Raw genomic sequence first — 26,740 nt, 5'->3', positions numbered from 1 at the left:
CTCAAACTCATGTCCTTTGAGTCCATGATGCCATCCAACCATCTCCTCCTCTGTCACCCTCTCCTCCTGCCCTTAGTCTTTCCCAGCATCAGGATCTTTTCCAGTGAGTTGGCTCTTTGCATCAGGAGGCTAAAGTATTGAAGCTTCAGCTTCAGCATCAGTCCTTCCAATGAATATTCAGAATTGATTTCTTTTAGGATTGACAGATTTGATCTCCTTGCTGTCCAAGGGACTCTCAACAGTCTTCTCCAGCACCACAGTTTGAGTGCATCAGTTCTTTGGCGCTCAGCCTTCTTTATGGTCCAGCTCTCACATCTGTACATGACAACTGGAAAAACCATAGCTTTAACCATATGGTCATTTGTTGGCAAAGTGATGTCTCTGCTTTTTCATACACTGTCTAGGTTTGTTATAGCTTTTCTTCCAAGGAACAAGCATCTTTTAATTTTGTGGCTGTACTCACCATCCACAGTGATTTTGGAGCCAAAGAAAGTCAAACTTGTCAGTTTCCACTTTTTCCCCATCTATTTGCCATGAAGTGATGGGACCAGGTGCCAGGATCTTAAGTTTTTTGAATGCTGAGTTTTAAGCCAGCTTTTTCACTCTCCTCTTTCACATTCATCAAGAGACTCTTTAGCTCCTCTTTGCTTTCTGCCATTAGAGTGGTATCACTTGCATATCCGAGGTTGTTGATATTTCTTCCAGCAATCTTGATTCCAGCTTGTGAGTCTTTCAGCCTGGCATTTCTCATAATGTACTCTCCATATAAGTTAAGTAAGTGGGGTAACAATATATGGCCTTGATGTATTCCTTTCCCAATTTTGAGCCAGTCCATTATTCCATGTCTTTTTCTAACTGTTGCTTCTTGCCCTGCATACAGGTTTCTCAGGAGACAAGTAAGGTGGTCTGGTGTTCCCATTTCTTTAAGAATTTTCCACAGATTGTTATGATCCACACAGTCAAAGGCTTTAGTATAGTCAGTGAAGAAGAAGTAGATGCTTGTTTGGAATTCCCTTGCTATTTTATGAGCCAACGTTTTCTAACTTTTAAACTGAATTAATCTGTACCTAACACAGAGTAAATCAGTGAACTGGCTGCCACATTTCGCCTGATTGGATTTCAGGCTCATGGTGAGGTACTAGGGAAATTCTGGCTCAATTATTACTGACATAGGAGGCTTTACAGTTATTAGAAAACAGCCCAGGAGGAAAAGAAAAAATGGATTTATGTGATCCTGTATTGCTAAATGTGGCACACTGCTGCTATCTTTTCTTTACTGCTTCCTCTAAGAGTCGTCATTTCAATGCACTAATCTTTTAAACAGCCATTCAGTGGGAATTGGGCTAGAACTTTACTAAAGGGTCACATTTACCAGCCTGACAGTTATACATTTACAAAAGAAACGGCATGAATTTATTCAGCATCTCTTACCACCCCACTGCATTCCACACCGTATTACCATCAGTGCACTATAATGGCTATATAAATTCCATTCAGATTCTTCATTTAATTAACTAGCGTTCTTTGAACAAAAATAAAAGTGCTGTTTTTATAGAGGAATAAAGGCTGCATGAAGCAAACGTGAAGGAGACAAATCATCGAATTAGTTATTCTTCGTTGCTGCTATGGTGAATTCTCTGCCCCTCCCTTTCTCTTCAGTGACAATATTATTTTTTTCCTAGCCTGATTGAATGGAAAACGGGGAACGGTGTAGCAGCCTCAAATGTGTTTGAGTGTGTTGTTATGGCCACATCCTAAGCTCATGCAGGGGTGGGCACCAATAATGTTGTCATTTACAAGATATTTGGTTTTTTAGCATATTCTATAGCCAAGACCATGGACTTTGTAACTGGACAGCCTGGGTTCAAATCCCAGCTCTGCCACTTACTAAGTTTGTGATTCTGAGCAAACTACTTAACTTTCCAGTTTCCTGTCTATTAAATGAGGGTAAAAGTGGGGACATAGCTCTCACAGCACTGGGGAGATTATTTGAGGTGATCTATCCAAAACAGTTAGAGCCCTGCTGACACACACTAGGCCGTTGCCTCCCACTCGTGCAGTCTTCTGTGAGGTTGATCCAGTTGTCACACTGGTAACCCTTGACCGCCTGGGATGAACTGACTGATGTGTTAGTTAGATAGGTGTCCTTTTACCGCGTCTCTGCTCAGCACTCTCCAGTTGCTTTCCCTCTGGCTGTGAGTAAAAGTAAAGTCCTTACAATGGCCTACAGAGGCTCTCGAGATCTGCCACTCCATGCCAGCCCCATCCCTGCCCAGAGACCTGTGAACACTTTACCCCCATGTCCTGCACCCGCTTCTTCCTGTCCTCTCCTCCTGTCTACTTCGGCCACCCTGGTTCCTTGCTGTTCTCTGAAGATGCAGAATGCTGTGGATGCACAATGCTATCTCAGTTCCTTTGCACAAACTGTTCTCTCTGCCCAGAAAGCTCCTTCTTTCAGAAATCTGCGTGGCTCCATCCTTTCTGCTGTTCTCTGATTAAAAGTCTTCTAAGTGAGCTCTTCATGGACTATCTCTAGTTTGCCATCTCCCCAGACTAGATTATAAATATTGGGGGACAAAAGGAGGACTTTGTATTGGGTTAGGTGTTCCATCTTCAGTACCTGAGACAGAAACTGACACACAGTGAGTACTTAATAGTTACTGAATGTATGAATGAAAAATTGACCCTTAAAATATGTCCTGTAGTAAAAATATTTCTAACCCTCCCCTAGGCTCAAACAAAAGCAAGTGTCCTGTAAAAGCTTCCAGAAAATTAAAATAGCCATAGTTGAATATTAGCCACGGCAATTGGAGCAGAAAGTTCCATTGCAGAGAAAAACAATTTCTGCATCAAGTTAAAAAAAAAAAAAGAAAGAAAGAAATGGTTTACATTATAGGAAGTGCAATATTAAATTATATTGGTGTCCTGGGAACTGTTATTGAGCCAGCACCAAGGCGCATTTTTGAGAGTGCAAATGCTTTGGGCCACACCATCCACTTCCTAAGGTGAAAAATACAATGAGTGTATAGTTTTGTTTTTGTTTTTGTCATCTAGTGGTGGAGTAAAATGGTGAGAAGAGCATTAATGTTGGAGTCAGGTAAAGCTGGGTTTAAATTCTGGCACTGGTATCTGCCCTTGCATAGGTTATGTTACCTCTCTGAGCCTCTGTTGAATGCCTTTCCCTCAGTGTTGTTCTAAATGTGGTGAGCATTGCATCCTATAGAAATGGCTGTATATTTTGCTACTGAATTCTGCCTTTTGGCTTAAATCAAAATGGGGAGGTAGCTCTTAGACTGATGTCTAGGAATAAGATTTGGCTCCTGGGGCTTGGACCACCAAGAAGCCCTTAACACTATAAATCTCTCAGCAGGCTCTGATGAAGCTGCAAAAACCTTCATAGAACATGAGCCCTACCACCTGCTTGACTTTTGTAGAAGTCTGCTCTTTTTATCTTTTGAGCCAATTCTTATTCTATTTTGCACTTTCAGTTTCCTTCTGCTTCTCTTATTTTCAAAATTCTCTCCTAAATGTGTGAAGTTGGAGAGTCCATACTGAAAGTTATCCAAGAAATCAAGGAAAAGTAAGGTCACACATGACCTTAATTAAATAACATGAATATTAGTTTTCAAATTGAGATGTGAAAAATAAAAGTATATTGATTCATTTTTTGAATTATAACTTCCAGAAGGAAGGAAATATTTTGTTTAAACCGCTACTATTTTTACATTCTTTTCTTCAATGACATTATTTTCTTTAAATATTTAGGAAGCCAAAGCTGTGGTCGAAGAAACAAGAGCCCTGCGAAGTCGGCTTCATCTTGCCGAAGCTGCACAGAGACAGGCACAGGGAATGGAAATGGATTACGAGGAAGTGATCCGTCTGTTAGAGGCTGAGATTACAGAGCTGAAGGCTCAGCTTGCTGATTATTCTGACCAAAATAAAGTAAGCAAAACAGTTCTCTTTTCTGGTTACCATGGTTTCCTTGCCGTAGCTATGTATCCTGTTTTCATTTTTTTTTCATCTGCACTTCTAAACTAGGTCAGTGTTTGTCTTCTGTTATTCAGTGGTAGGGTGATGTGTCGTGGTGGGGGTAATGTGAAGGTTATGAGCCTCCCTTTATCCAGATAGCTTTGGGATGGAAAAGTATGTGCCCCAAGTTTTTTTGGGTCACTGGTCAACATTGTACAACTCAAGCATTAAGTCCCATTACATTGGTTTCCTCCTTTTTCCCTAAACTTGCTAATTTGTCTTTTAATTCTGTTTTACTCTTTGTTTAGAGCACTTGAGGAAGTGTGAAAGTTAAATAATTTTTTGCCAAAGGCCCAAGTTAATTAAGAGAAAGAAACTTGAGTTTGAGTTAAGCAGGCTTCAATTTCAGTAGCAAAATACTGAATGCTTTTCAGAAGGCAATGTGACCTTTCTTTTAATGTGAATTTTTTTATTATGTGATTTTGTAAAACATTATATATACTGTATTCATTGAATGGTCTTCAAAAACTGTAATAGACATGTATACTTTTTTTCACTGAAATAAGGTAGAAAATTAAATAAATTGAAATAGATATTTTATAACATCCTAGAATTTATTTCTAACCATAATAAGTATTTATGTCTCTAGTCCAGTCATCTTTCAAAAGGACATAAAACAAATTTGAAAATTTTACATTTATTTATTTAAACATAAAAGAGTTAAATACCTTAAATATACCAAGTGGAAATGAAACTAGTTTTAGAAAAGCAAGATACAGAAGAAAATCTGAAATTTTCTTTGATTATCTAAGAGATACATTTTTCACATTTGCCATTTAAACGAGCTCCAGAAGAAGTCTGATGTTCCTGTCACCCATTGATAATACCACAAGGCCAAGGGGGAGCAATACTTTAGATGGCAGAAATACTAAGGAATGTTGCATATATTTATTATTCTTGACCTAGGTTTATGTTCTGAAATCAGAGATATATGCTTATTTCATGTGAGTAACTTAGCATGATTCTGAAAATATTGGTGGGATTATCAGAATATTAAAAGTACTTTTTAAATAATAACTTGATTTATTTTTGGAGGGATAATCAAGTCTTTAAAAATACTTTCTTTTTAAATAATATAACATTTAAGGAATTCATATGAAGTTATTCAATTTTTTAAAGCATAGGTTATTTGCTGTTCTCTATTTCAGCTCCTAGCTGAAGAACATTTTTGTCCTAAGTTTTGTGGTAATATAATTAATTCAGTTCTCTTTTTTAGCATAATGGTGTCTCATGCCATTCCGAGGAACAAAATTTTGTTAAGAGAACAAAATCCTAAACTAAGCCATTAGCCCATGTCTGAAAGTAATCTTTTTTTTTTTCCCAAGAGATGTTAGAGATGAACATCTCAACATTTTCCAACCCCAATACCAGTGGAGAAAGAGAGGGAAACTTTTTTTTTAATTGTTTGAGATTGCTTGAAGAGATACTGGCCAAAATATTACAGAATTCTGATGCAGATATTCATTTTTAAAACATTATTTTTATAACAATAAATATTTTTCTTACAAGTTTTCCCTTATATTATCTCTGTGTTTACTTAGCTCCCTTTTTATTTATTTTTTCCTTCAGCTTAAGAAATAAAAATTTACCAATACATTTGAAGACCCACAATGTCCCTTTCCAATTTCATCCCATAAAACCACTTTCCTAGATTTAATCTTAACCATTTTCTTGATTATTTTACTACCTGTGTATATATATCCCTTAGTCTTCACTGGTGGCTCAGACAATAAGGAATCCACCCACAATGCAGGAGACCTGGGTTTGATCCCTGGGTCAGGAAGATCCCCAGCAGAAGAGAATGGCTACCCACTCCAGTATTCTTGCCTGGGGAATCCCAAGGACAGAGGAGCCTGGTGGAACACAGTCCATGGGGTTACAAAGAGCTGGACATGACTGAGCACTTAAGCATGCATGCACATATCCCTTAACAACGTATTGTTGAATTTTACCTGTTTGTCAACTTTATATGAGTAGAAAACATACTACTTTTATTATTCCGACTTGTGTTTTTTTCACTCAAAATGTTGTATTTGTGATTTATTTATTTGAAGTTTATAGCGAGTTCATGTCTTTTCATTGCTTTTTTGTATTCCACTGAGTGGATATACTACAGTATATTTGTCCATACTGCATTTGATAGACAGTACAACTGTTTCAGTTTTCTTCTTTTACGAACGATGTTGCTAAACAGTTTTGTATATATATCCTATTCCACATGTGTAGCAGTTCTCTTTTGTTCATACTAGAGTGGAATTGGTAGGTTGAGTGATGATTGTATGATCAGCTTTACTAATTACAGTTAGGCAATGCCGATTGTGTTTGAAAGTATTTAAACTGATCTTAACTCTCTTTTCAATGACATCAGGTGGTTAGCTTGAAATGAGCCATGGTAAGATTATTTACACCACCAAATGCAGTAAACCAGGGCTTTGCCTCTTATCCCAGTTAGCCAGTTGAGCTAATATTTATGCATTTATTAGGCATTTGTGTTTCTATGTGAAATGTTTCTTATTTTTCATGTTGTAAAAATCTTCTCCTGAATTTATGCTTGCCTTTGCACCCTAAGGTGAAATGAACAGCTGTTATTTTCATATAATCCAGTCTTTTCCTTCATGTGTCTTTCTAGAAGTCCCTCCATTCTCAAAAATGTTTTTATATTTGTCTCTAAAAGTTTTTAAAATTTGATCCTTCTGTCATGGTTTTATGTCATTGTATGAGATAGGGGTCCATTCCATTCTTTCCTTCTTTTTCTAAATGAATGATAAACTATCCCAGTCCCTTTCAATTCAAAAGCCTCTTTTACTCTAAATCTTGATCTGATGACCCTGTCTAGTTCTTTTTCTTTACATATGTGGTGGCTACATAATCCTTTGATCTTTTATGTGTATTTGACTCAGATTATGAGTTCAGTTCAGTTCAGTTGCTCAGTCGTGTCCGACTCTCTGTGACCCCATGAATTGCAGCATGCCAGGCCTCCCTGTCCATCACCAACTCCCGGAATCTACTCAAACCCATGTCCATCGAGTCGGTGATGCCATCCAACCATCTTATCCTCTGTCGTCCCCTTCTCCTCCTGCCCTCAATCTTCCCCAGCATCAGGGTCTTTTCAAATGAGTCAGCTCTTCTCATCAGGTGGCCAAAGTATTGGAGTTTCAGCTTCAACATCAGTCCTTCCAATGAACACCCAGGAGTGATCTCCTTTAGGATGGACTGGTTGGATCTCCTTGCAGTCCAGGGACTCTCAAGAGTCTTCTCCAAAAACACTGTTCAAAAGCATCAATTCTTTGGTGCTCAGCTTTCTTTATAGTCCAACTCTCACATCCATACGTGACCACTGGAAAAACCATAGTCTTGACTAGACGAACCTTTGTTGGCAAAGTAACATCTCTGCTTTTTAATATGCTGTCTAGGTTGGTCATAACTTTCCTTCCAAGGAGTAAGTGTCTTTTAATTTCATGGCTGCAATCACCATCTGCAGTGATTTGGGAGACCCCAAAATAAAGTCAGCCGCTATTTCCACTGTTTCCCCATCTATTTGCCATGAAGTGATGGGACCAGATGCCATGATCTTTGTTTTCTGAATGTTGAGCTTTAAGCCAACTTTTTCTCTCTCCTCCTTCACCTTCATCAAGAGGCTCTTTAGTTCCTCTTCACTTTCTGCCATAAGGGTGGTGTCATCTGCATATCTGACATTATTGATATTTCTCCTGGCAATCTTGATTCCACTTGTGCTTCATCCAGCCCAGCGTTTCTCATGATGTACTCCGCATATAAGTTAAATAAGTAGGGTGACAATATACAACCTTGATGTACTCCTTTCCCGATTTAGAACCAGTCTGTCATTCCATGTCCAGTTCTAACTGTTGCTTCTGGACCTGCATATAGATTTCTCAGGAGGCAGGTCAGGTGGTCTGGTATACACATTTCTTTAAGAATTTTCCACAGTTTGTTGTGATCTACCCAGTCAAAGATTTCAGTATAGTCAATAAAGCAGGAGCAGATGTTTTTCTGGAACTCTCTTGGTTTCTCGATGATCCAACGGATGTTGGCAATTTGATCTCTCGTTCCTCTGCCTTTTCTAAAACCAGCTTTAACATCTGGAAATTCACAGTTCACATACTGTTGAAGCCTGACTTGGAGAATTTTGAGCATTACTTTGCTAGCATGTGAGATGAGTCCAATTGTGGATAGTTTGAGCATTCTTTGGCATTCCCTTTCTTTGGAATTGTAATGAAAATTGACCTTTTCCAGTCCAGTGGCCACTGCTGAGTTTTCCAAATTTGCTGGCATATTGAGTGCAGCACTTTCATAGCATCATCTTTTAGGATTTGAAATAGCTTAACTGGAATTCCATCACCTCCACTAGCTTTATTCGTAGTGACGCTTTCTAAAGCCCACTTGACTTCACATTCCAGGATGTCTGGCTCTAGGTGAGTGATCACACCATTGTGATTATCTGGGTCGTGAAGATCTTTTTTGTACACTTATTCTGTGTATTCTTGCCATCTCTTCTTAATATCTTCTGCTTCTGTTAGGTCCATACCATTTCTGTCCTTTATTGAGCCTAGCTTTGCATGAAATGTTCCCTTGGTATCTCTAATTTCTTGAAGAGATCTCTAGTCTTTCCCATTGTATTGTTTACCTCTGTTTCTTTGCATTGATCACTGAGGAAGGCTTTCTTATCTCTCCTTGCTATTCTTTGGAACTCTGCATTCAGATGCCTATATCTTTCCTTTTCTCCTTTGCTTTTGGCTTCTCTTCTTTTCACAGCTATTTGTAAGGCCTCCTCAGACAACCATTTTGCTTTTTTGCATTTCTTTTTCTTAGGATGATCTTGAGCCCTGCCTCCTGTACAATGTCATGAACCTCCGTCCATAGTTCTTCAGGCATCCTGTCTGTCAGATATAATCCCTTGAATCTATTTCTCACTTCCACAGTATAATCGTAAAGGATTTGATTTAGGTCATACTTGAAACTTCTAGTGGTTTTCCCTACTTTCTTCAATTTAAGCCTGAATTTGACTAAGGAGTTCATGATCTGAGCCACAGTCAGCCCCTGGTCTTGTTTTTGTTGACTGTATAGAGCTTCTCCATCTTTGGCTGCAAAGAATATAATCAATCTGATTTCAGTATTGACCATCTAGTGATATCCATCTGTAGAGTCTTCTCTTGTGTTGCTGGAAGAGGGTGTTTGTTATGACCAGTGTGTTCTCTTGGCAAAAACTCTATTAGTCCTTATATGATCTATTTATTCGATTGGCTGCATCAGGTCCTAGCTGTGTCATGCAGAAGCTTTCATTGCGGTGCATGCAATCTATAGTTGTAGCACACAGGCTCAGTAGTTACGGCACAGGCGCTTCAGTAATCGCAGCATACAGGCTTTTCGTTGTGGAGCACGGGCTTAGGTACTGCATAGTATATGGGTTCTCAGTTCTCCAAGGGATCAGACCTGCGCCTCCTGCATTGCAAGGCTGATTTGAACCATTGGACCACCAGGGAAGTCCCTGTCCTTATATTTTAATTGTGTCTATAGTAAACAACAGGTAATTGGATTTTTTTCCCATTTTACTAATTTTTGACCTTTAATAGGAAAGATCTTTCATTTACCTTCTTATTCACTAATGTACTTGGCTTAATTTCTGCCCTTTTATTTTCTGCATTTTATTTGTCCCATGTTTTCTAGTTGTTTGTCGTTTCTTACCTCCCTTCGCCCCTTCTGTTTGGATTGGGTCAGAGTTTTCCTATGTTCCCCCACTCCCATTTAATTTATTTTACTATGCTGCTTGGGCTTCCCTGCTGGCTCAGAGGTTAAAAGCATCTGCCTCCAATGCGGGAGACCTGGGTTCAATCCCTGGGTTGGGAAGATCCCCTGGAGAAGGAAATGGCAATCCACTCCAGTATTCTTGCCTGGAGAATCCCATGGACGGAGAAGCCTAGTAGGTTACCGTCCACGGGGTCGCAAAGAGTCGGACACGACTGAGCGACTTCACCTTCACCTCCACCTTCATGCTGCTTTCACTTGCAGGTGGCTCAGATGATACAGAATCCACCTGTAATGTGGGAGACCCGGGTTCGATCCCTGGATTGGGAAGATCCCCTGGCGAAGGGATGGCTACCCATTCCAATATTCTGGTTTTTAGAATTCCATGGACAGAGGAGCCTGGCAGGCTGCGGTCCATGGGGTCTCAAAGAGTTGGACACAACTAAGCAACTTTCACTTTCATGCTGGTTTAGAAGTTAGACACTTGGTTTCTAATTTTAATGATTATCTTGTAATAGCAATGTTAGCGTTCTATTTTAACTTAAATTATAAAACAAATCACTATCATTCTACTTCTAAATACTGTAAGAACTTTACTACAAATCCAATAGTCACTTGCTATTTAATTAATACTTTGTAAGTATTTTAGTTATTTCTTGACTTTTAACATCATAATTTAGATATTATTACAATTTCTTTTGTGCTGTCAATCTTTGTTTAGATAGACCTCCATGTTTATCATTTTCTTTTTTCAACATTCTTGCATTTCAGAACTTGCTTGAATTGCTTTCTTTTTTCCTGAAGTACAGCATTTAGAAATTCATCTTTCAAAGATAGGATCTGTTGTAATGAAATTTATTTTTGTTTGTTTGGAAACATTTATTAACTCTTGTTCTTGAAGTGTAGCATTTAGGGTGTTAAACTGGCACTGAGTTTCTTTAATGTTTTTGTTCCATGGTTGTGATATCAGATTTCAGTCTGTTATTTGTTTGTGTTGTTTCTTTTTAGGTGATTTTATCTTAAGTGGTCAGAAGTTTGACTATAGTCAGCCGTGTACTGAGCTATCTTTATTTATATGCTTGAGATTCAAGGAATGAGCTTCCCGATCTGCATAACAGTGTCTTTCACTGTTTCTGCAAAACCTTAAGCTGTTATCCTGACCTATTTCTCTTTCATTATTTCTTGTCTCTCCTATCTAATTTACGTTGGATATATGCTAGATCTTCTGGTTATGTTTTCCTTACCTCTTCTCTTGTCATGTTTTCCATTTTTATTTTTCTGCTCTATTATAAGAAGTTTATTTACCTCTGTCTTCCAGTTCACCTGTTCTCTTTTCAGCTTATCTTAATGTGTTGGATAGTAAACTCATTAGCTGAGTTTCTAATTATTACTGCCTTTCTTAAAATTGAAGGATACTTGCTTTACAATGCTGTGGTGGTCTCTGCCATACATTAGCACAAATCAGTTGCAGTTATGCCTGTGGTCCTTCCCTCCTAAGCCTCCCTCCCCCACCGTTCCACCCCTGCAGGTTGTCGCAGAGCACCAGGCTGGCTCCCTGTGCTGTACAGCAGCGTCCTGCTGCTTATCCGCTCCACACCTGACCGTGCACACGAGTCAGTGCTGCGCGCTCGGCTGGCCCTGCCCGCTCCTTCCCCTGCTGTGTCCACCAGGCCGTTCCCTACGTCTGCCTCCATTTCTCTTCTCTAAACACGTTCTTCAGTACCATTTTTCTAGATTCCACATACATACGTTAATATATGATATTTTTCTTTTTGTGACTTCAAACTGTATAACAGGCTCTAGGTTCATCAATCTCACTACAGCTGACCCAAATTCATTCCTTTTTATGGCCGAGTAATATTCCATTGTATATGTCTATATATATGTACATATATTTATATATATACATACATACAACTTCTTTACCCATTTTTCTGTTGATGGACATCTAGGTTGCTTCCATGTCCTGGCTATTGTCAATAGTGCTGCAGTTAACTTTGGGGTGCATGTGTCTTTTTGAATTGTAGTTTTCTCAGGATTTATGCTCAGTAGTGAGATTGGTGGGTCGTATGGTAATTTTATTCCTAGTTTGTTAAATCTCCATACTATTCTCCATAGTGGCCGTATCAATTTAAATTCCCACCAACAGTGCAATAGGGTTCTCTTTTCTCCACATCACTTCCAGAATTTATTGTTTGTAATTTTTTTGTTGATGGCTATTCTGATTAAAAGACGCTGCTTGCTCCTTGAAAGAAAAGCTATGACCAACCTAGACAGCATATTAAAAAGCAGAGACATTTGCCAACAAAGGTCTGTCCAGTCAAAGCTATGGTTTTTCCAGTAGTTGTGTATGGATGTGAGAGTTGAACTATATAGAAAGCTGAGAGCCAAAGAATTGATGCTTTTGAACTGTGGTATTGGAGAAGACTCTTGAGAATCCCTTGGACTACAAGGAGATCCAACCAGTCCATCCTAAAGGAAATCAGTGCTGAATATTCACTGGAAGCAGTGATGCTGAAGCTGAAGCTCTAATACTTTGGCCATCTGATGTGAAGAGCTGACTCTTTTGAAAAGACCCTGATGCTGGGAAAGATTGAGGCAGGAGGAGAAGGGGACGACAGAGAATGAGATGGTTGGATGTCATCACCAACTCAATGAACATGAGTTTGAGTAAGCACTGGGAGTTGGTGATGGACAGGGAGGCCTGGCATGCTGTGGTCCATGGGGTCACAAAGAGTCAGACACGACTGAGCAACTGAACTGATGATGATTCTGACTGGTGTGAAGTGATATTGTATTTTTGTTTTGCATTTCTCTAATAATGTGCAGTGTTGAGCATCTTTTCATGTATTTATTGGCCATCTGTATGTCTTCTTTGGAGAAATGTCTGCTTAGGCCTCTAGTCAGTTTTTTGATTGGGTTGTTTATTTTTCTGATGTTGAGCTATATGAGCTGCTTATATATTTTGGAGATTAATCCTTTGTCAGTAGCTTTGTTTGCAATTATTTTCTCCCATTCTGAGGCTGGTCTTTTAATCTTATTTATTATTTCCTTTACTATGCAAAAGCTTTTAAGTTTAATTAGGTCCCATTTGTTTATTTTTGGTTTTATTTCCATTACTCTAGGAGTTGAGTCAAAGAGGATCTTGCTGTGATTTATGTCAAAGAGTGAAAAATATGGAATGCTTCATGAATTCATGTATCATTCTTGTGCAGGGGCCATGCTAATCTCTGTATTGTTCCAATTTTAGTATATGTGCTGCCTAAGTAAGCACTGCATTTTTATTTCTAAGTTTGTTTTTTTTACTTCATCTGGATCTATTTTGATAGTAGCTTGTTTCTTTATTATGCTTTAAATTCTTTCTTAGTTTTTAAAACATATTGAACATCAGTTCAGTCCAGTCGCTCAGTCTGTGTCTGATTCTTTGTGAGCCCATGGACCGCAGCACTCCAGGCCTCCCTGTCCATCACCAACTCTCGGAGTTTACCGAAACTCATGTCTTTTGAGTCGGTGATGCCATCCCACCATCTCATCCTCTGTCATCCCCTTCTCCTCCTGCCTTCAGTCTTTCTGAACATCAGGGTCTTTTCAAATGAGTCAGCTTTTCGCATCAGGTGGCCAAAACATTGGAGTTTCAGCTTCAACATCAGTCCTTCCAATGCACATCCAGGATTGATTTCCTTTAGGATGGACTGGTTGGATCTCCTTGCTGTCCAAGGGACTCTCAAGAGTCTTCTCCAGCAACACAGCTCAAAAGCATCAGTTCTTCTGAGCTCAGCTTTCTTTATAGTCCAACTCTAACTATATTCTGTATTCAGTCACTTCAGTTTCTGCCTTCTCTGTAGGTCTGATCATATAATTTGTCTCCTTCAGCTGACTTTTTATCCATAATAGCTTATTTACTGAGGCCATGATCTTTTGATACATTAAATATAGGAATTCTTTGATATCTGAATTTAGAAATTATCCCACTAAAGAAAGTTTGTGTTTGCTTTCACCAGTCAGGGACTAATTTAAACTAAATTTTCAGCTTATGAATGTACAGACCACATAAGTAATATAAATCCTGATCTCTAACCTGCGTGAGTGATGCACTGAGGTCTGCCTTTCACCAGGGCCCAAATCAAGAGGTTTGTTTCTCCCTAATTTACCCATTAAAGTTCTGCTGTTTGTCCCTGATGAAACCCCAAACTAGAGACCACCAATAATCAGCAAATACCCTGAAATAAAGTTGTGCTCCACTGTATTCTCACTTCAGTGGGTTCAGGCAGCAATGCTGCTGCACGTCTTCATGAAATTCCTCTACTGTTCACAGCATTCTTTCACTTCTCCACCAGCTCAGCTTCGAGTTCAGTCATGCTATATTAAATATGTATGTATATCTTCAGCATTTTGGATTGTGCCACACTAACAGGGGTTTCTGTCAGCATCTGGTAAGCCATGTTGTCCAAAAAAAGCCACCATAAGCTAACTAAAATGATTTTACTGTAGCAATCAATAGAGTTATATATGTGTGCTCAGTCACATCCAACTCTTTGCAGCCCCATGGACTGTGGCCTGCCGGGGTCCTCTGTCCATGAATTTTCCAGGCAAGAATACTGGAGTGGGTTGCCATTCCCTACTCCAGGGGATCTTCCAACCCAAGGATCAAACCCGCGTCTCTTGTACCTCTTTGTATTGGCAAGCAGATTCCTTACCCCTAGCCCCACGTGGAAAGCCCCCTTAGGGTTAGCATAGCTCTATTCCTAAGGTGTGATCTTACTGTGGTCTCAATTGAGGACCCAGGGTGTTCAGTTAAGCTTCTCTTCTCTAATTGGTCAAACACCAGTGACTTACAGCCAGATGTAAACTTCAGAACCTCTGTTTAGCTTACATTCCACCATAGTGGGCCAGCCTTTTAATGCCTGGCTGTGCATATGCAGAGCTTAGAATCCTGCTGAATACCAAGAGATACTTAGGTATAGTTTCGCAGCTTTTATTTTGTGTAGCTTCCTCTTCTGTTCTAATATGCCCCCACAGGTTTAGCCATCTCTAAATTTCAATTTTTGTTTCCTCAGGTCAGTAAAACCCTATCTTCTTTTTAGACCCTCTTTCCCTATGCCATATTTTGCAGACTTTAGACAAAAGGCCAGTCATGGAGCTTAACTTTCATGTTTTTAATCTCTCCAGAATCCTGATCTTTCACTGCCTGTTGCCCAAAATTGGAAAGCAATTGATCCATATGCTTTTCCTGCTTTATTATTAATATTTTCTTATTGTAAAAAGACTAATAATGTAGTAGTTACTCCCTCCTGTGTGGAAGGAGTGATATATAATCAATTTTATACTTTTCTAGTGTGCCATTTATCAATGTAGTTCCCTTCAGCTTCAAATTTGCCTCAGTGCTTGCTCTGAAGAAACTGAATTGGAACCCTGACAGCTGTACAATGTTAAGCTTTGTCAGTAAAGTTATATGTAGCTTATATTATAAAACTTGCAGCATCCCTGTGCAGTTTAACTTTTAAAAATATTGCCATTAGTTAAGTCCCCCTCCAAATCAAAAGATATATACAATAAGAGAAAACACCTTTTGATATTTCTCTCCAGGAGAGTGTTCAGGAGTTAAGAAAGAGAATCACAGTACTGGACTGCCAATTGCGAAAATCAGAAATGGCTCGGAAAACTTTTAAGGCATCCACTGAAAAGCTTCTCCATTTTGTAGAGGTAAATTTTCCTGTTACATCACTTTATGTCCATTTTTAAGAAATGTGTAGACAACTGACATATAGATAAATGTCATGGTTGGCTAGTGAAACCTTCCCTGGGCTCAAAATAGCAATGCTGACTTCAGTTCACTTCAGTCACTCAGTCGTGTCTGACTCTTTGCGACCCCAAGGACAGCTGCACACCAGGCCTCCCTGTCCATAACCAACTTTTGGAGCTTACTCAAACTCATGTCCATCGAGTCGGTGATGTCATCCAACCATCTCATCCTCTGTCGTCCCCTTCTCCTCCTACCTTCAGTCTTTCCCAGCCTCAGGGTCTTTCCCAATGAGTCAGTTCTTCGAATCAGGTGGCCAAAGTATTGGAGTTTCAACTTCAGCATCAGTCCTTCTAATGAATATTCAGGACTGATTTCCTTTAGAATTGACTGGTTTGATCTCCTTGCAGTCCAAGGGACTCTTGAGATTTTAAATTGCTTAGATAATGAAAAGACTAACTAACATACAGATTAAGAGAAATGATTGAGGTAGAGTTATATGATCCTTAATATATGCTATGTTTTAGTGAAAACTTTCTTAAAACTTTTGATACTAAGTAAACATTAGTTCATTAGTTGATAAATACCCTTACAGAAATATGTCTATGTATTATAATTCTGAGAATTGTATGTTAATATAACTGATTTTTCTACATATAACAAAAATACTTTTCTAATAATATGGGTGGAGGGGTTATAAATATTATTTAAACAAGAAAAAACATTTTAAAAAGCTATCAAAGTTACATATTGCCTTTACTGTTTTGTTTGTCTCTAGGCTATTCAAGATGTATTTTCTGATAATTCTGCACCTTTGTCAAATTTAAGGTAAGAAAATTCAAGTGCTTTCATCTGATACTTGTGGCTAAAATGCTAAAATCTCTTATAGCCTTGAGATAGTCAAAGCAATTTTTCCCTTCTATAAAGGATGCTACTAGCAATATACTTCTACTTCTAGCAACATGTGCTTGAAGAAACATAGGAAAACTCCACCCTTTACTGTGCAAGTAGCAGTTCAGTAAATAAAGATGATTCATTATATTTTAGGTTTCCACATAGCATTTTTGAATTTAGAAAGTCGCCTATGGTGGTACACCTTTTAACTGATTTTACTGTAATATTTCTTCAAGTGAATTCTGATGTTTTTGTTGTTATCTGTTATCATCGGATTTCACTGCTTATGGTGCTGCTTATGGGGCTTCCCTGGTGGCTCAGCTTTAAAGAATCCGCCTGCCAATGCAGAAGACTTGAGGTCGATCCCTGGGTCAGGAAGATCCCCTGGAGAAGGAAATAACAACCCCCTCCAGTATTCTTGCCTGAGGAATCCTGTGGACAGAGGAGCCTGACAGGCTACAGTCCATGGGGTCACAAAAGAGGTGGACACAACTTAGTGACTAAACAACAACAAGAGCAACATGCTGCTTATGATGTAAGATAATTATGTGAATTACCTGATGGTTATTTTCAGTAAAGATGTTAAAATATTCAGCAATTAATTCCCCTTTTATGGTTTAGACATGACCCCGACTTCTACCACCCAAGGTTTCATCGTGGCCTTGAATAATAATTCAAAAGTTTTGGTATTAAAAATGACCTTTAAAAGCCAGAGTCTGCTCTTGCAAATTCATGGAACAAAGGTAACTTTAAAAAGCAACATTAATATATATATAACTGAATCACTTTGCTTTACACTTAGAAGTTATTCAATATTGTAAATCAACTTTATATCAATTAAAAAAAAAAAAAAAAACATTAAGCAGCTTTTTACCACAGCTTGAAAAGTTAAACAGGAGTAAAATTTGGCTCAGTCTTTTTAATACACTGTATCTTCTGTAGTGGATATTGGCCTTGGTATTCTACACAGAAAGGCTCTGTATTTGAATTTGAGAATTAATGCTTTAGTTTTTCCTTGTGAATTAATGCTGTCTTGCCTAGGAAGATGGATTATAAGTAATAATGCCTTTGAATTTGAGAATTAATGCTTTAGTTTTTCCTTGTGAATTAATGCTGTCTTGCCTAGGAAGATGGATTATAAGTAATGATGCCTTTGTCATCAGTTTAAAATTGTCTCTTTTCAAGTAAAAGTTTTAACATAATCGTAAAAGTAAAACCTTGCATTTTAATTGTATCAGAATGTGTGCATTTCAGGTGAAATTTGCATTTTTTTAAAAGTGGTATAAATGCTCTAGGCTGTTTTAGTTTTAGGGACAGCAAATGGAAGAGATAATTTAAGAGATAATATCAGTAGCAAATTTAGTAGTAGAATTTATATTTAATATTACTAGTTCAGTTCAGTTCAGTCACTCAGTCGTGTCCAACTCTGTGACCCCGTGAATCATAGCACGCCAGGCCTCCCTGTCCATCACCAACTCCGGGAGTTCACCCAAACTCATGTGCATTGAGTCGGTGATGCCATCCAGCCATCTCATCCTCTGTTGTCCCCCTCTCCTCCTGCCCCCAATCCTTCTCAGCATCAGGGTCTTTTCCAATGAGTCAAGGTAGTAGTAAATGTCTATTTAATGAATTTATGTTTAAGTGTTTAATTTAAATATCTACAAGACTAAATAAAAGGCTACATCATGTAAGCCAAACAGTGATTTAGGAGGAGCTGTCCTTCTATTCCTTCTCCTTATACATAAGGTCAACCTAATATTTTAAATATCCCTATTTATTATGTATTAAAGAATTGAAAACAAATATTATTTTGTGAGCATCATTTCAGTTTATGGCTATAAGAATACAGCCCAGAGGGATGGTACGGGGAGGGAGGAGGGAAGGGGGTTTAGGATGGGGAACACGTGTATACCTGTGGCGGATTCATGTTGATATATGGCAAAACCAATACAATATTGTAAAGAAATTAACCTTCAATTAAAATAAATAAATTTATATTAAAAAGTAAAAAAGAATACAGTGTTCTCAGAAATCAGAAATTTTGTGCAATTTTATAACTAATAAGAATTCAGATTTAGCAAAGATAGATATTCTTCATTATGTAATAAGTTCAGCTTTATTTTCTTGCCCTCATAGTGAAAGAAGAGCTCTCTTAGCTTCCCAGACATCCCTCACGCCATTGGGAAAGAATGGACACAACCTCCCAGCAACACTGGCAGTTGAGTCTAAGGAACTTGTTAAATCTGTCCGTGCCATACTTGATATGGATTGTAAGTTTTCTATACATTTTCACTCTTTTAAAAATCACTTATTTAGCAAAACAAAAGAAAATTTCACATTTGGTCATTTACTCTTATGAAATGTATTGGTTTGCCTATGGTGAAATTGATAGCTCTTTGATAAAAACCTTAAAAGGTTTAATGCAACCAGTTGTAGGAGAAGAATATTTGTTTTAAGTGCTCAAAATGACTTCCAGCAGAAGATAGCTGATTAACACTTTTTTTTTTTTACCTCTACTTCCATTTAAAGTCTCTTTGAAATGGTATGATAAATTATAAAAATAAATCTACAACAGCACTGGAGACCTGGAAGGGTGGAATCAACCCTGAGGGATTTTTTAATAGTATAGAACAGATGGAATAAGACTGAAGGTAAGGCCCAACTGAGCAAAAGAGCCTAGAACACAGTGAAGATGAATGGCAAAGCTGCTGAAACATTAAATATAACTATGAAAAACCCCCGGATCACAACCAGAGAAAATCGGGAGCAAACCCTGGGGCAGTCAGCAGGGTAATCAGTCACAGGGCTGCAGAAGAGCTGAAGCAGGTCCCTGCCCTTCAGAGCTGAGGGAACACTCTCTCAAGGAGCTGCGTGTTCTGTCACTGGATGCCTCCATTGCTCCCGTGGCCTCCCCGCTGACACGGAGATCCTTGGGGAAAGCTTCAGTATTGGACATTGCCATCTTTCCCTCTTCCTATCTCCAGGCACTTTTTCCCCCAACATATTTTTGAACTTCCTTTTTATTGTTTGTTTTCTGTCTCTTTCCTTGGTTTCAGTCTGTCTGCCAGTTGTCTTTGTATTGGCCTTTTACATTCCACTATTCCTCTAGTTTGTACTTGTAATCTCTATGCTAGGGACCAGATACACACACACACGTAGCAAAAGTCTATGTTAATATGCTAAAGAATTACAAAAATGTACAAAAGAAAAAGTCTGTTTTAATCAAGTATTAAAATAGTAAGTAAATCAAATATTAATGTAGTAAGTCATCTACTAGCTAGGACTTTGAGTAAGTCCTAGCTAGTAGATGACTTGATTTAGTAATTAGGTAATATTGAAGACTCTTCCTTCAAAGTAACATTTGACTTTAAAACAATGCTATAGAGGATCAGAATCCATGCTTCTAAGAGTATCTGCTAAATTTTTGCAGTGAGCATTTTTTTATAATTTTGATTAAACTACTACATTTTTTTAAATTAAATGTATTTCAGAAACCCTGTAAGAACTCTTTATGTGGAGAAATTCTGTGTTTTTAGGGGGGATGAAAATAACCACTACTAATGTATTATGTGTATGATCAGAATTTTATGTCAGACGTTTTTAAGTGAGGGTGGCAACAGCAGAGAAACACCTGCACAGACATAGCCCTGTGGACATTACAACCATTCATTTTAATACCTTGCTACCATTAACCTTTATATTTGTCAAACATGATTATTCAGAGAAATTTTTTGAAGTTCAGCACTTCTTTGGATGAAAAGTAAAGAATTACATCTACACTTTTGAATCTGTTAATAGGATTATACCTACTCGGCTGTTTAAAACTAGTAAATAGTTTCTATGTTGTCTTCTTATTTAGAAATACAGTTGCTAATGTTTGCGTATTTCCCAGCACTTTTGTAATTACATATAACTTATCTTTTAAGTGTGATAATTCAGATAAACTCAGCTCATTTTTCTTTCTCTTGAAGCAGTAGCTTTTTCTATCTGTAATGCAAAGGAGAAAATCACTATCAGGAGGTAGATAATTCAGCTCCTCCACTTCATTTCCTTTGACCTGGCTATCTGATTACTTCAAGTTACAGTTTGAAGTTTTCATTTGGGTAATTATCTCCACTTTCTTGTTAAGTACACTCCAGGAAGTTATACTGTGGAATTTCCTTAGAAATTAAGTTAAGATTTCTTAGGTCTTATAACTTTAAAAGCAGTCTGTAAGGGAGGTCTAGAGGACAGTTCCAAACCATTTTTGGATCTTGTATGCCACTGAAATTTGATGAAAGTCCTCTTCCCAGAAATGTGCAATTGAACACATTTTTTCATCCATTATCAGAGTGTTTATGAATCCCAACTTAAGAACCCCTGATGTAGAGTTACAGGGAACACAAATGCTTTCTAGAGCATTGCAAACACGGCCATCCATCTCTCCAAAAAATATGTCTAGCAGTGGAGAAGTCTGTGTATCACAGAGGCAGCGAAGAGTTCAGTAGCACTTCGAATCCACGTAAACAGTGTACCTCAGAATCTCGGTGTATCCTTGAGGTGCCTCAGAGAGCCTCTCAAGTCGGTCAGCTAACCTCAGTAGGCAAGTTACCTAAGCTCTCGCCTGTTTCCTCATGTGAAAGGCAGAGATCATAATGTCTCAAGGGGCAGGATCGAAGGATTACACAAGATACATGTCAAGGACCTGATAGTATAAGATGTTCCATAAATTGGTGTTACTGCCACTGGTACCACTTACATTGTTAATAATGTACCACTGGTACATTATTATTTAAAGTAATTAATTTAAATAATTAATACTTTTTCTCTATGGTAATTATTAAGTAATTTTCTAAAGCTTCATTGAACTTGGATACATTTGAAAATGTGATAAATGAGAGCTTTTCTGAATCTATGACATTTAAAGTTATTATTGATTTTCAGTTACAATGTAATCATCACAGGAAACTGCGGTTACGTGTCTGAACCGGCATCTTATCTTTCAGTTGTTTATTGCTAACTATAAGGAAACTTAGGTCAGCTCTGTCCTGTTCACCTTCAGTGAAACAGCATCTAGATGTAATAAACATTTTCAGTCAGTACTGGAACCTCTGGAGGTCTTTACATTGATCTCCATCAATATTTACCTAATCAGTGTTGTGATGCTTTAGTGTAATCTTTATTTGAAATAACTACATCTTTTAAAGTGTAATCTTGACATTTAGGTCAGCAAAATTTTATAACAAAAGCAGGAAGAGGCAGTTCTAGTTAAGAAAAATGCACATTAAAGCAGTATCTGGCTGGGTATCCAATAGGAGGTCTTTTATAAAAAGAGAAGTTGTTGACTTCCTGGTAAAGTGATCTCTTTGCAGTCCAAGGGACTCTTAAGAGCTTCTCCAACACCACAGTTCAAAAGCATCAATTCTTCAGTGCTCAGCTTTCTTTATAGTCCAACTGTCACATCCATACATAATACTGGAAAAACCATAACTTTGACTAGATGGACTTTTGTTGGTAAAGTAATGTCCCTGCTTTTTAATATGCTGTCTAGGTTCGTCATAGCTTTTCTTCCAAGGAGCAAGTGTCTTCTAATTTCATGGCTGCAGTCACCATCTGCAGTGATTTTGGAGCCCAAGAAAGTAAAGTCTGTCACTGTTTCCATTGTTTCCCTGTCTATTTGCCATGAAGTGATGGGACCAGATGCCATAATCTTCGTTTTCTGAATGTTAAGCTGTACGCCAACTTTTTCACTCTCCTCTTTCACTTTCATCAAGAGGCTCTTTAGTTCTTCTTCATTTTCTGCCATAAGGGTGGTGTCATCTGCATATCTGAGGTTATTGATATTTCTCCTAACAATCTTGATTCCAGCTTGTGCTTCATTCAGCCCAGCATTTCTCATGATGTACTCTGCATAGAAGTTAAATAAGCAGGGTGTCAATATACTCCTTTTCCTATTTGGAACCAGCCTGTTGTTCCATGTCCAGTTCTAACTGTTGTTTCTTGACCTGCATACAGATTTCTCAGGAGGCAGGTCAGGTGTTCTGGTGTTCCCATCTCTTGAAGAATTTTCCACTATTTGTTGTGATACACATAGTCAAAGGCTTTGGCATAGTCAATAAAGCAGAAGTAGATGTTTTTCTGGAACTCTCTTGCTTTTTCAATGATCTGATGGATGTTGGCAATTTGATCTGTTTCTCCCACAGTCAGTCTCTCCCATCAGGAAGCTTCCATAAGCCTCTTAATCCTTCTCCATCAGAAGGCAGACAGAATGAAAACCGCAATCACAGAAAGCTAATCAAACTGATCACATGAGCCACAGCTTTGTCTGACTCAATGAAACTATGAAGCACGCCATGTAGAGCCACCCAAGACGGACAAATCATGGTGGAGAGTTCTGACAAAATGTGCTCCACTGGAGAAGGGAACAATAAACCACTTCATCATCCTTGCCTTGAGAACCCCACAAACAGTTGAATAGTATGTATATGTATACATAGAAATATTTGATTATGAAAAAGTCCACTGTCAAGAAAATAAGAGATAGCTGTTGAGATTCAAGATGGTAGGGTGGTCTCATTCGAAAACCTCCCCATTCTGTTCCTACACTTAGAAATGATGCTTAAAACTGTGTGTGTTCAAAAGATAAAAACCAAGAAATGAATGCCTCCTTGCACCAAAAACCAGAAGGTAAAACTATAATCATAACTGGAGTCTTAGGCTTCTGAGACCAATAAGATTAATATGGGCAGATGGAGCAAAGGTGCAAACACCCCTGAGAACCCAAGTAATGCCGGAGCAAATGAAGCAAGGTACAGGAACATTTCCGTAGAAAATACACTTCTTTTTTCAAGTCACTCACATATTAGGCTTTTTTTTTTAATCTTTTCAATTTAGGAGCCACCTGGGCCTGCTACCAATTGAAGTTGAAAGTAAATACTCTCATCCACTATAGATGGGAATATAACTTCACATAACATTTTGGGAGTCAGTTTTGTAGTATATATTAAGATCTTTTAAAATGTCTATTTGAAAAAATTTTTTGAAGATAAACAAAAATGTTTTAATGATCATATAATTTAACCCAATAATTCCACCTGTTAGTATTTTTGCAAAGAAAATGAGTGATGTGCATAAAAATGTGTATACAAGTACTTTCATCATGGCATTTCTTATAACAGCAGAAATATGGATGTTCAACTGTTGAATAATTATATAGTTTTTACTCAACCCATTGAAAATAAGGATGAATTTTCCCCAACAAGCAATGACCATCTAACAACACATATTTGTTTATGTAAGACCCCTGACTCGATTTAGGTATTTCTGTCTGAAATTAGCAGTATTCTGACTTTTAAAATTAGAATGTCAGTAATGGCTGCTTTTTGTCTTTATATTCTGATGCTAACTAGAAGTTATTTAGACATGGGAAAAGGCTTTTTGAGAAAAAGGGAAATGTGGTACTATAATATTTAAAAGCCTTCATAATTTTTCTTTTAAATCTAAAATTCACACTTATTCTGGGTCTCAAACTCTCATCTTTGCTTTCCTTATTTCCTTCAAAACATATTTTTATTAACCAACATGAATTTATCAAAGGAAAAGTGATGTATATATATATACCTTATTTGGTGAAGATCAGCCATACTCTTTAGAATGAGCATTATGGTATTTACTTCCACCTAAAATAATTATACTATTAATATATCTTTCTTCTCCTAGAATTGGGGGAAATGTTTTATTTATAGCAAATAGGTTACATGATTCTGATGCCATTTGAGAGACAGTTTCACTTTTTTTTTAAGGCTGGCCTATTCTCTAATGACTTGATTATTCAGAATCAGATAATAACCACTGTAAGTATTCATGGTGTTCTACCGTTCAAGGAATATGGTACATATTCTCTTGTATTGTTGCAGAGTGAAGAAAGTAGGTTACTGCTATAATGTTCCATTAAGAAAATATATCAAATTTAATCTTGGGTGATTTCTAGAAAATCAACTATGCTTGAGTTATTCAGTTTTGTTTTAAGAAGGCAAATTATTATTAGCCTCAAGAAAAATAAGTAATTTTTTTCCTAGTACAATTTCCAAAAATAAAAAAGTGAGAGAAAAATAGATAATTTAAGAGAAGGTAATCATTTAGATTCACTTAGACTTTTTTACTTCATTCTTTCATTAACTATTTATTGGGTATCTTCAATGGGCACGACCCTGACCTAGGCCTTTGATAGCAACATAAACAAAGTCCTTGCTCTCAAACTGTTTAAATAAACTGTAAGGGCAGAGATGGACAAACAAGTTAGCAAATAAGTACACGACAGTTTCAGATAGTGATGACTGTTAGGCATATAATAAGCCAGTTGTGTAAGGAAATGTGAGTATGTGGTAATGCTACTCTTTTTGAAGAGATGATATTTGAACTGAGATCCAGCCAACAGGAAACCTGTATGGGAAGAGCTTTTTAGACTAAGTACAAAAGCCTTGAGCTAAGAGCAATCTTGACGTATTTGAGAGAAATAATTTTAAAAAAAAAATCCTGGGGTATCTGATATATATGAGAAAGCAGAAGAGTAGCCAGGAGGTAAGGGTGGAGATGCAGAAAGGAGCCAGATCATATAGGACTTTGAACACCATAAAAGGAGTTTGGATTTTATTTTGAGTATCATAGGAGCCATTAATGGTTTTAAGCAGGAAGGAATAACATTATCTGGTGTACATTAAAAAAAAAAAAATCACCCAGGCAGTTGTTTGAAACTGGACTGTAAGAGTAACCAAGAGTGAAGAAAGCACGAAGACTAGTTGGCTGTTACACAATTGATATAGGCGATGGCAGTACCATGGGCTATGTTTGGAGTAACAAGAAACAAATATTCACTTTTAAAAAGAGAAGTTAGTCAGTGTGTTATAATTTGTTGGAACATTTGAAATTCGATATTAATGTTTAAACTTGATATTTGTTGGATATTGGGTCAATAAGTAACCAAAAGTCCACAAGCCCAAAGCAGTTGCCTGTCATTATTTTGGATCTTAAACTAGCTCATGTTCCCCGACTGCTCCTTCTGCACATTAATTAACTGTTGGGCATTTGCCCTTTTTGTTAAATAAATTTCTGAGAATTGAAGTCCTGAGATAATTTAGTAATACCAAATCCATAGTTGTTGTTATTGTTTACTCGCTAAGTCATGTCCAACTCTTTGCAGCCCCTTGGACTCTAGCCCGCCAGCTCCTCTGTCCATGGGATTTCCCAGACAGGAATACTGGAGTGGGTTGTCATTTCTGTCTTCACGGGATCTTCTTGAATCTGTAGTAACCACCAGCTATTCTTGTTTGGTACATAGGAAACAAACGTAGTATAGTTTGTCAGTCTTAAAAATCGGGATGCCACTCTGTTTCCTATATTCAGTATACGTGAACAGATATTCAATAAATCAATCCCAGAGCTTCCACATGGTATTTGTCTTCATAGACGATCATTTTCAGGACAGTATTTCAGAAATATACTTTAATCACATATACTGCCAGCAGCTGTAAACATAAAAGCATGGCTAGACTGTAGCCCGCCAGTCTCTTCCGTCCATGAAATTCTCCAGACAAGAATACTGAAGTAGGTAGCCATTCCCTTCTCCAGGCGAACTTCCTGACCCAGGGATCAAACCTGAGTCTCTTGTATTGCAGGCAGATTCTTTATAATCTGAGCCACCAGGGAAGACCAGACAAGCAAGACCTAATTTCTCCCACAAGATGCAAATAAGTTGTCAAGGGGATAACAGAATGCACAGTATATAGGATTTAATTAAGTAAATGTCTGTATACCTCAGCACTAACATGGTGAACAGACTATAACTTAAAATGATTTCCAATACAAAAGCAGAAAAAAATATAGGAATACTTCATAAATTACAGAATACATAGATGGTAGAGTGTAGGGAATTAGCTCTCTTCCAAGAAATGAAGGTCTGTAATTCCTGGCACAGTTAGAACTGACTATAATAACAGAATGTCTAAAGCATAGTTCATGTTTCTATCCTATAACTGGACAAACAAAATGTAGATGATGGCAGAAAAAAATATTTTCCCTCAAGGCCTGAAAATGTCCTCATTCAAACTGAATGCGTTCTTTCAGATTAATGGAATAGGTGTTCTCCAGAGTTCATATGAGGACAAAGTATTAACAGCTCATCTCAGGAAAGACAGCAGCAGTAGCAGTTGTGTACAGTTACAGCTTTAATAATTATTTAACATGATAAAATAGTTCAATTTAGATCCAGAAGTTCCTTCCTTCAACAACAGACTATTAATATTACTGTTACAGATAAAATATCTTAAAATAATAATA

The 26,740-nt window shown here is 37.7% G+C and overlaps 1 protein-coding gene and 1 non-coding gene across 2 annotated transcripts in view; one reads left to right on the top strand and one right to left on the bottom strand.

Annotated features, from left to right (window-relative positions):
- Nucleotides 1-26,740, top strand: part of STXBP4 (syntaxin binding protein 4) — a 233,329-nt gene that overhangs the window by 142,258 nt on the left and 64,331 nt on the right. The window contains exons 14-17 of the mRNA XM_040244299.1: nt 3,766-3,942; nt 15,379-15,495; nt 16,311-16,360; nt 18,563-18,696. Of these exons, the coding sequence (XP_040100233.1) occupies nt 3,766-3,942; nt 15,379-15,495; nt 16,311-16,360; nt 18,563-18,696 (478 nt within the window). The remainder of the gene's footprint in view (nt 1-3,765; nt 3,943-15,378; nt 15,496-16,310; nt 16,361-18,562; nt 18,697-26,740) is intronic.
- Nucleotides 12,963-13,066, bottom strand: LOC120867514. The gene has a single exon (XR_005721935.1). It is a non-coding gene; the product is annotated as a U6 spliceosomal RNA (small nuclear RNA).

Source organism: Oryx dammah, unplaced genomic scaffold (assembly GCF_014754425.2).
Source record: "Oryx dammah isolate SB20612 unplaced genomic scaffold, SCBI_Odam_1.1 HiC_scaffold_8, whole genome shotgun sequence".
NCBI lineage: Eukaryota > Metazoa > Chordata > Mammalia > Artiodactyla > Bovidae > Oryx > Oryx dammah.
This window is presented reverse-complemented; position numbering and strand designations above follow the sequence as displayed.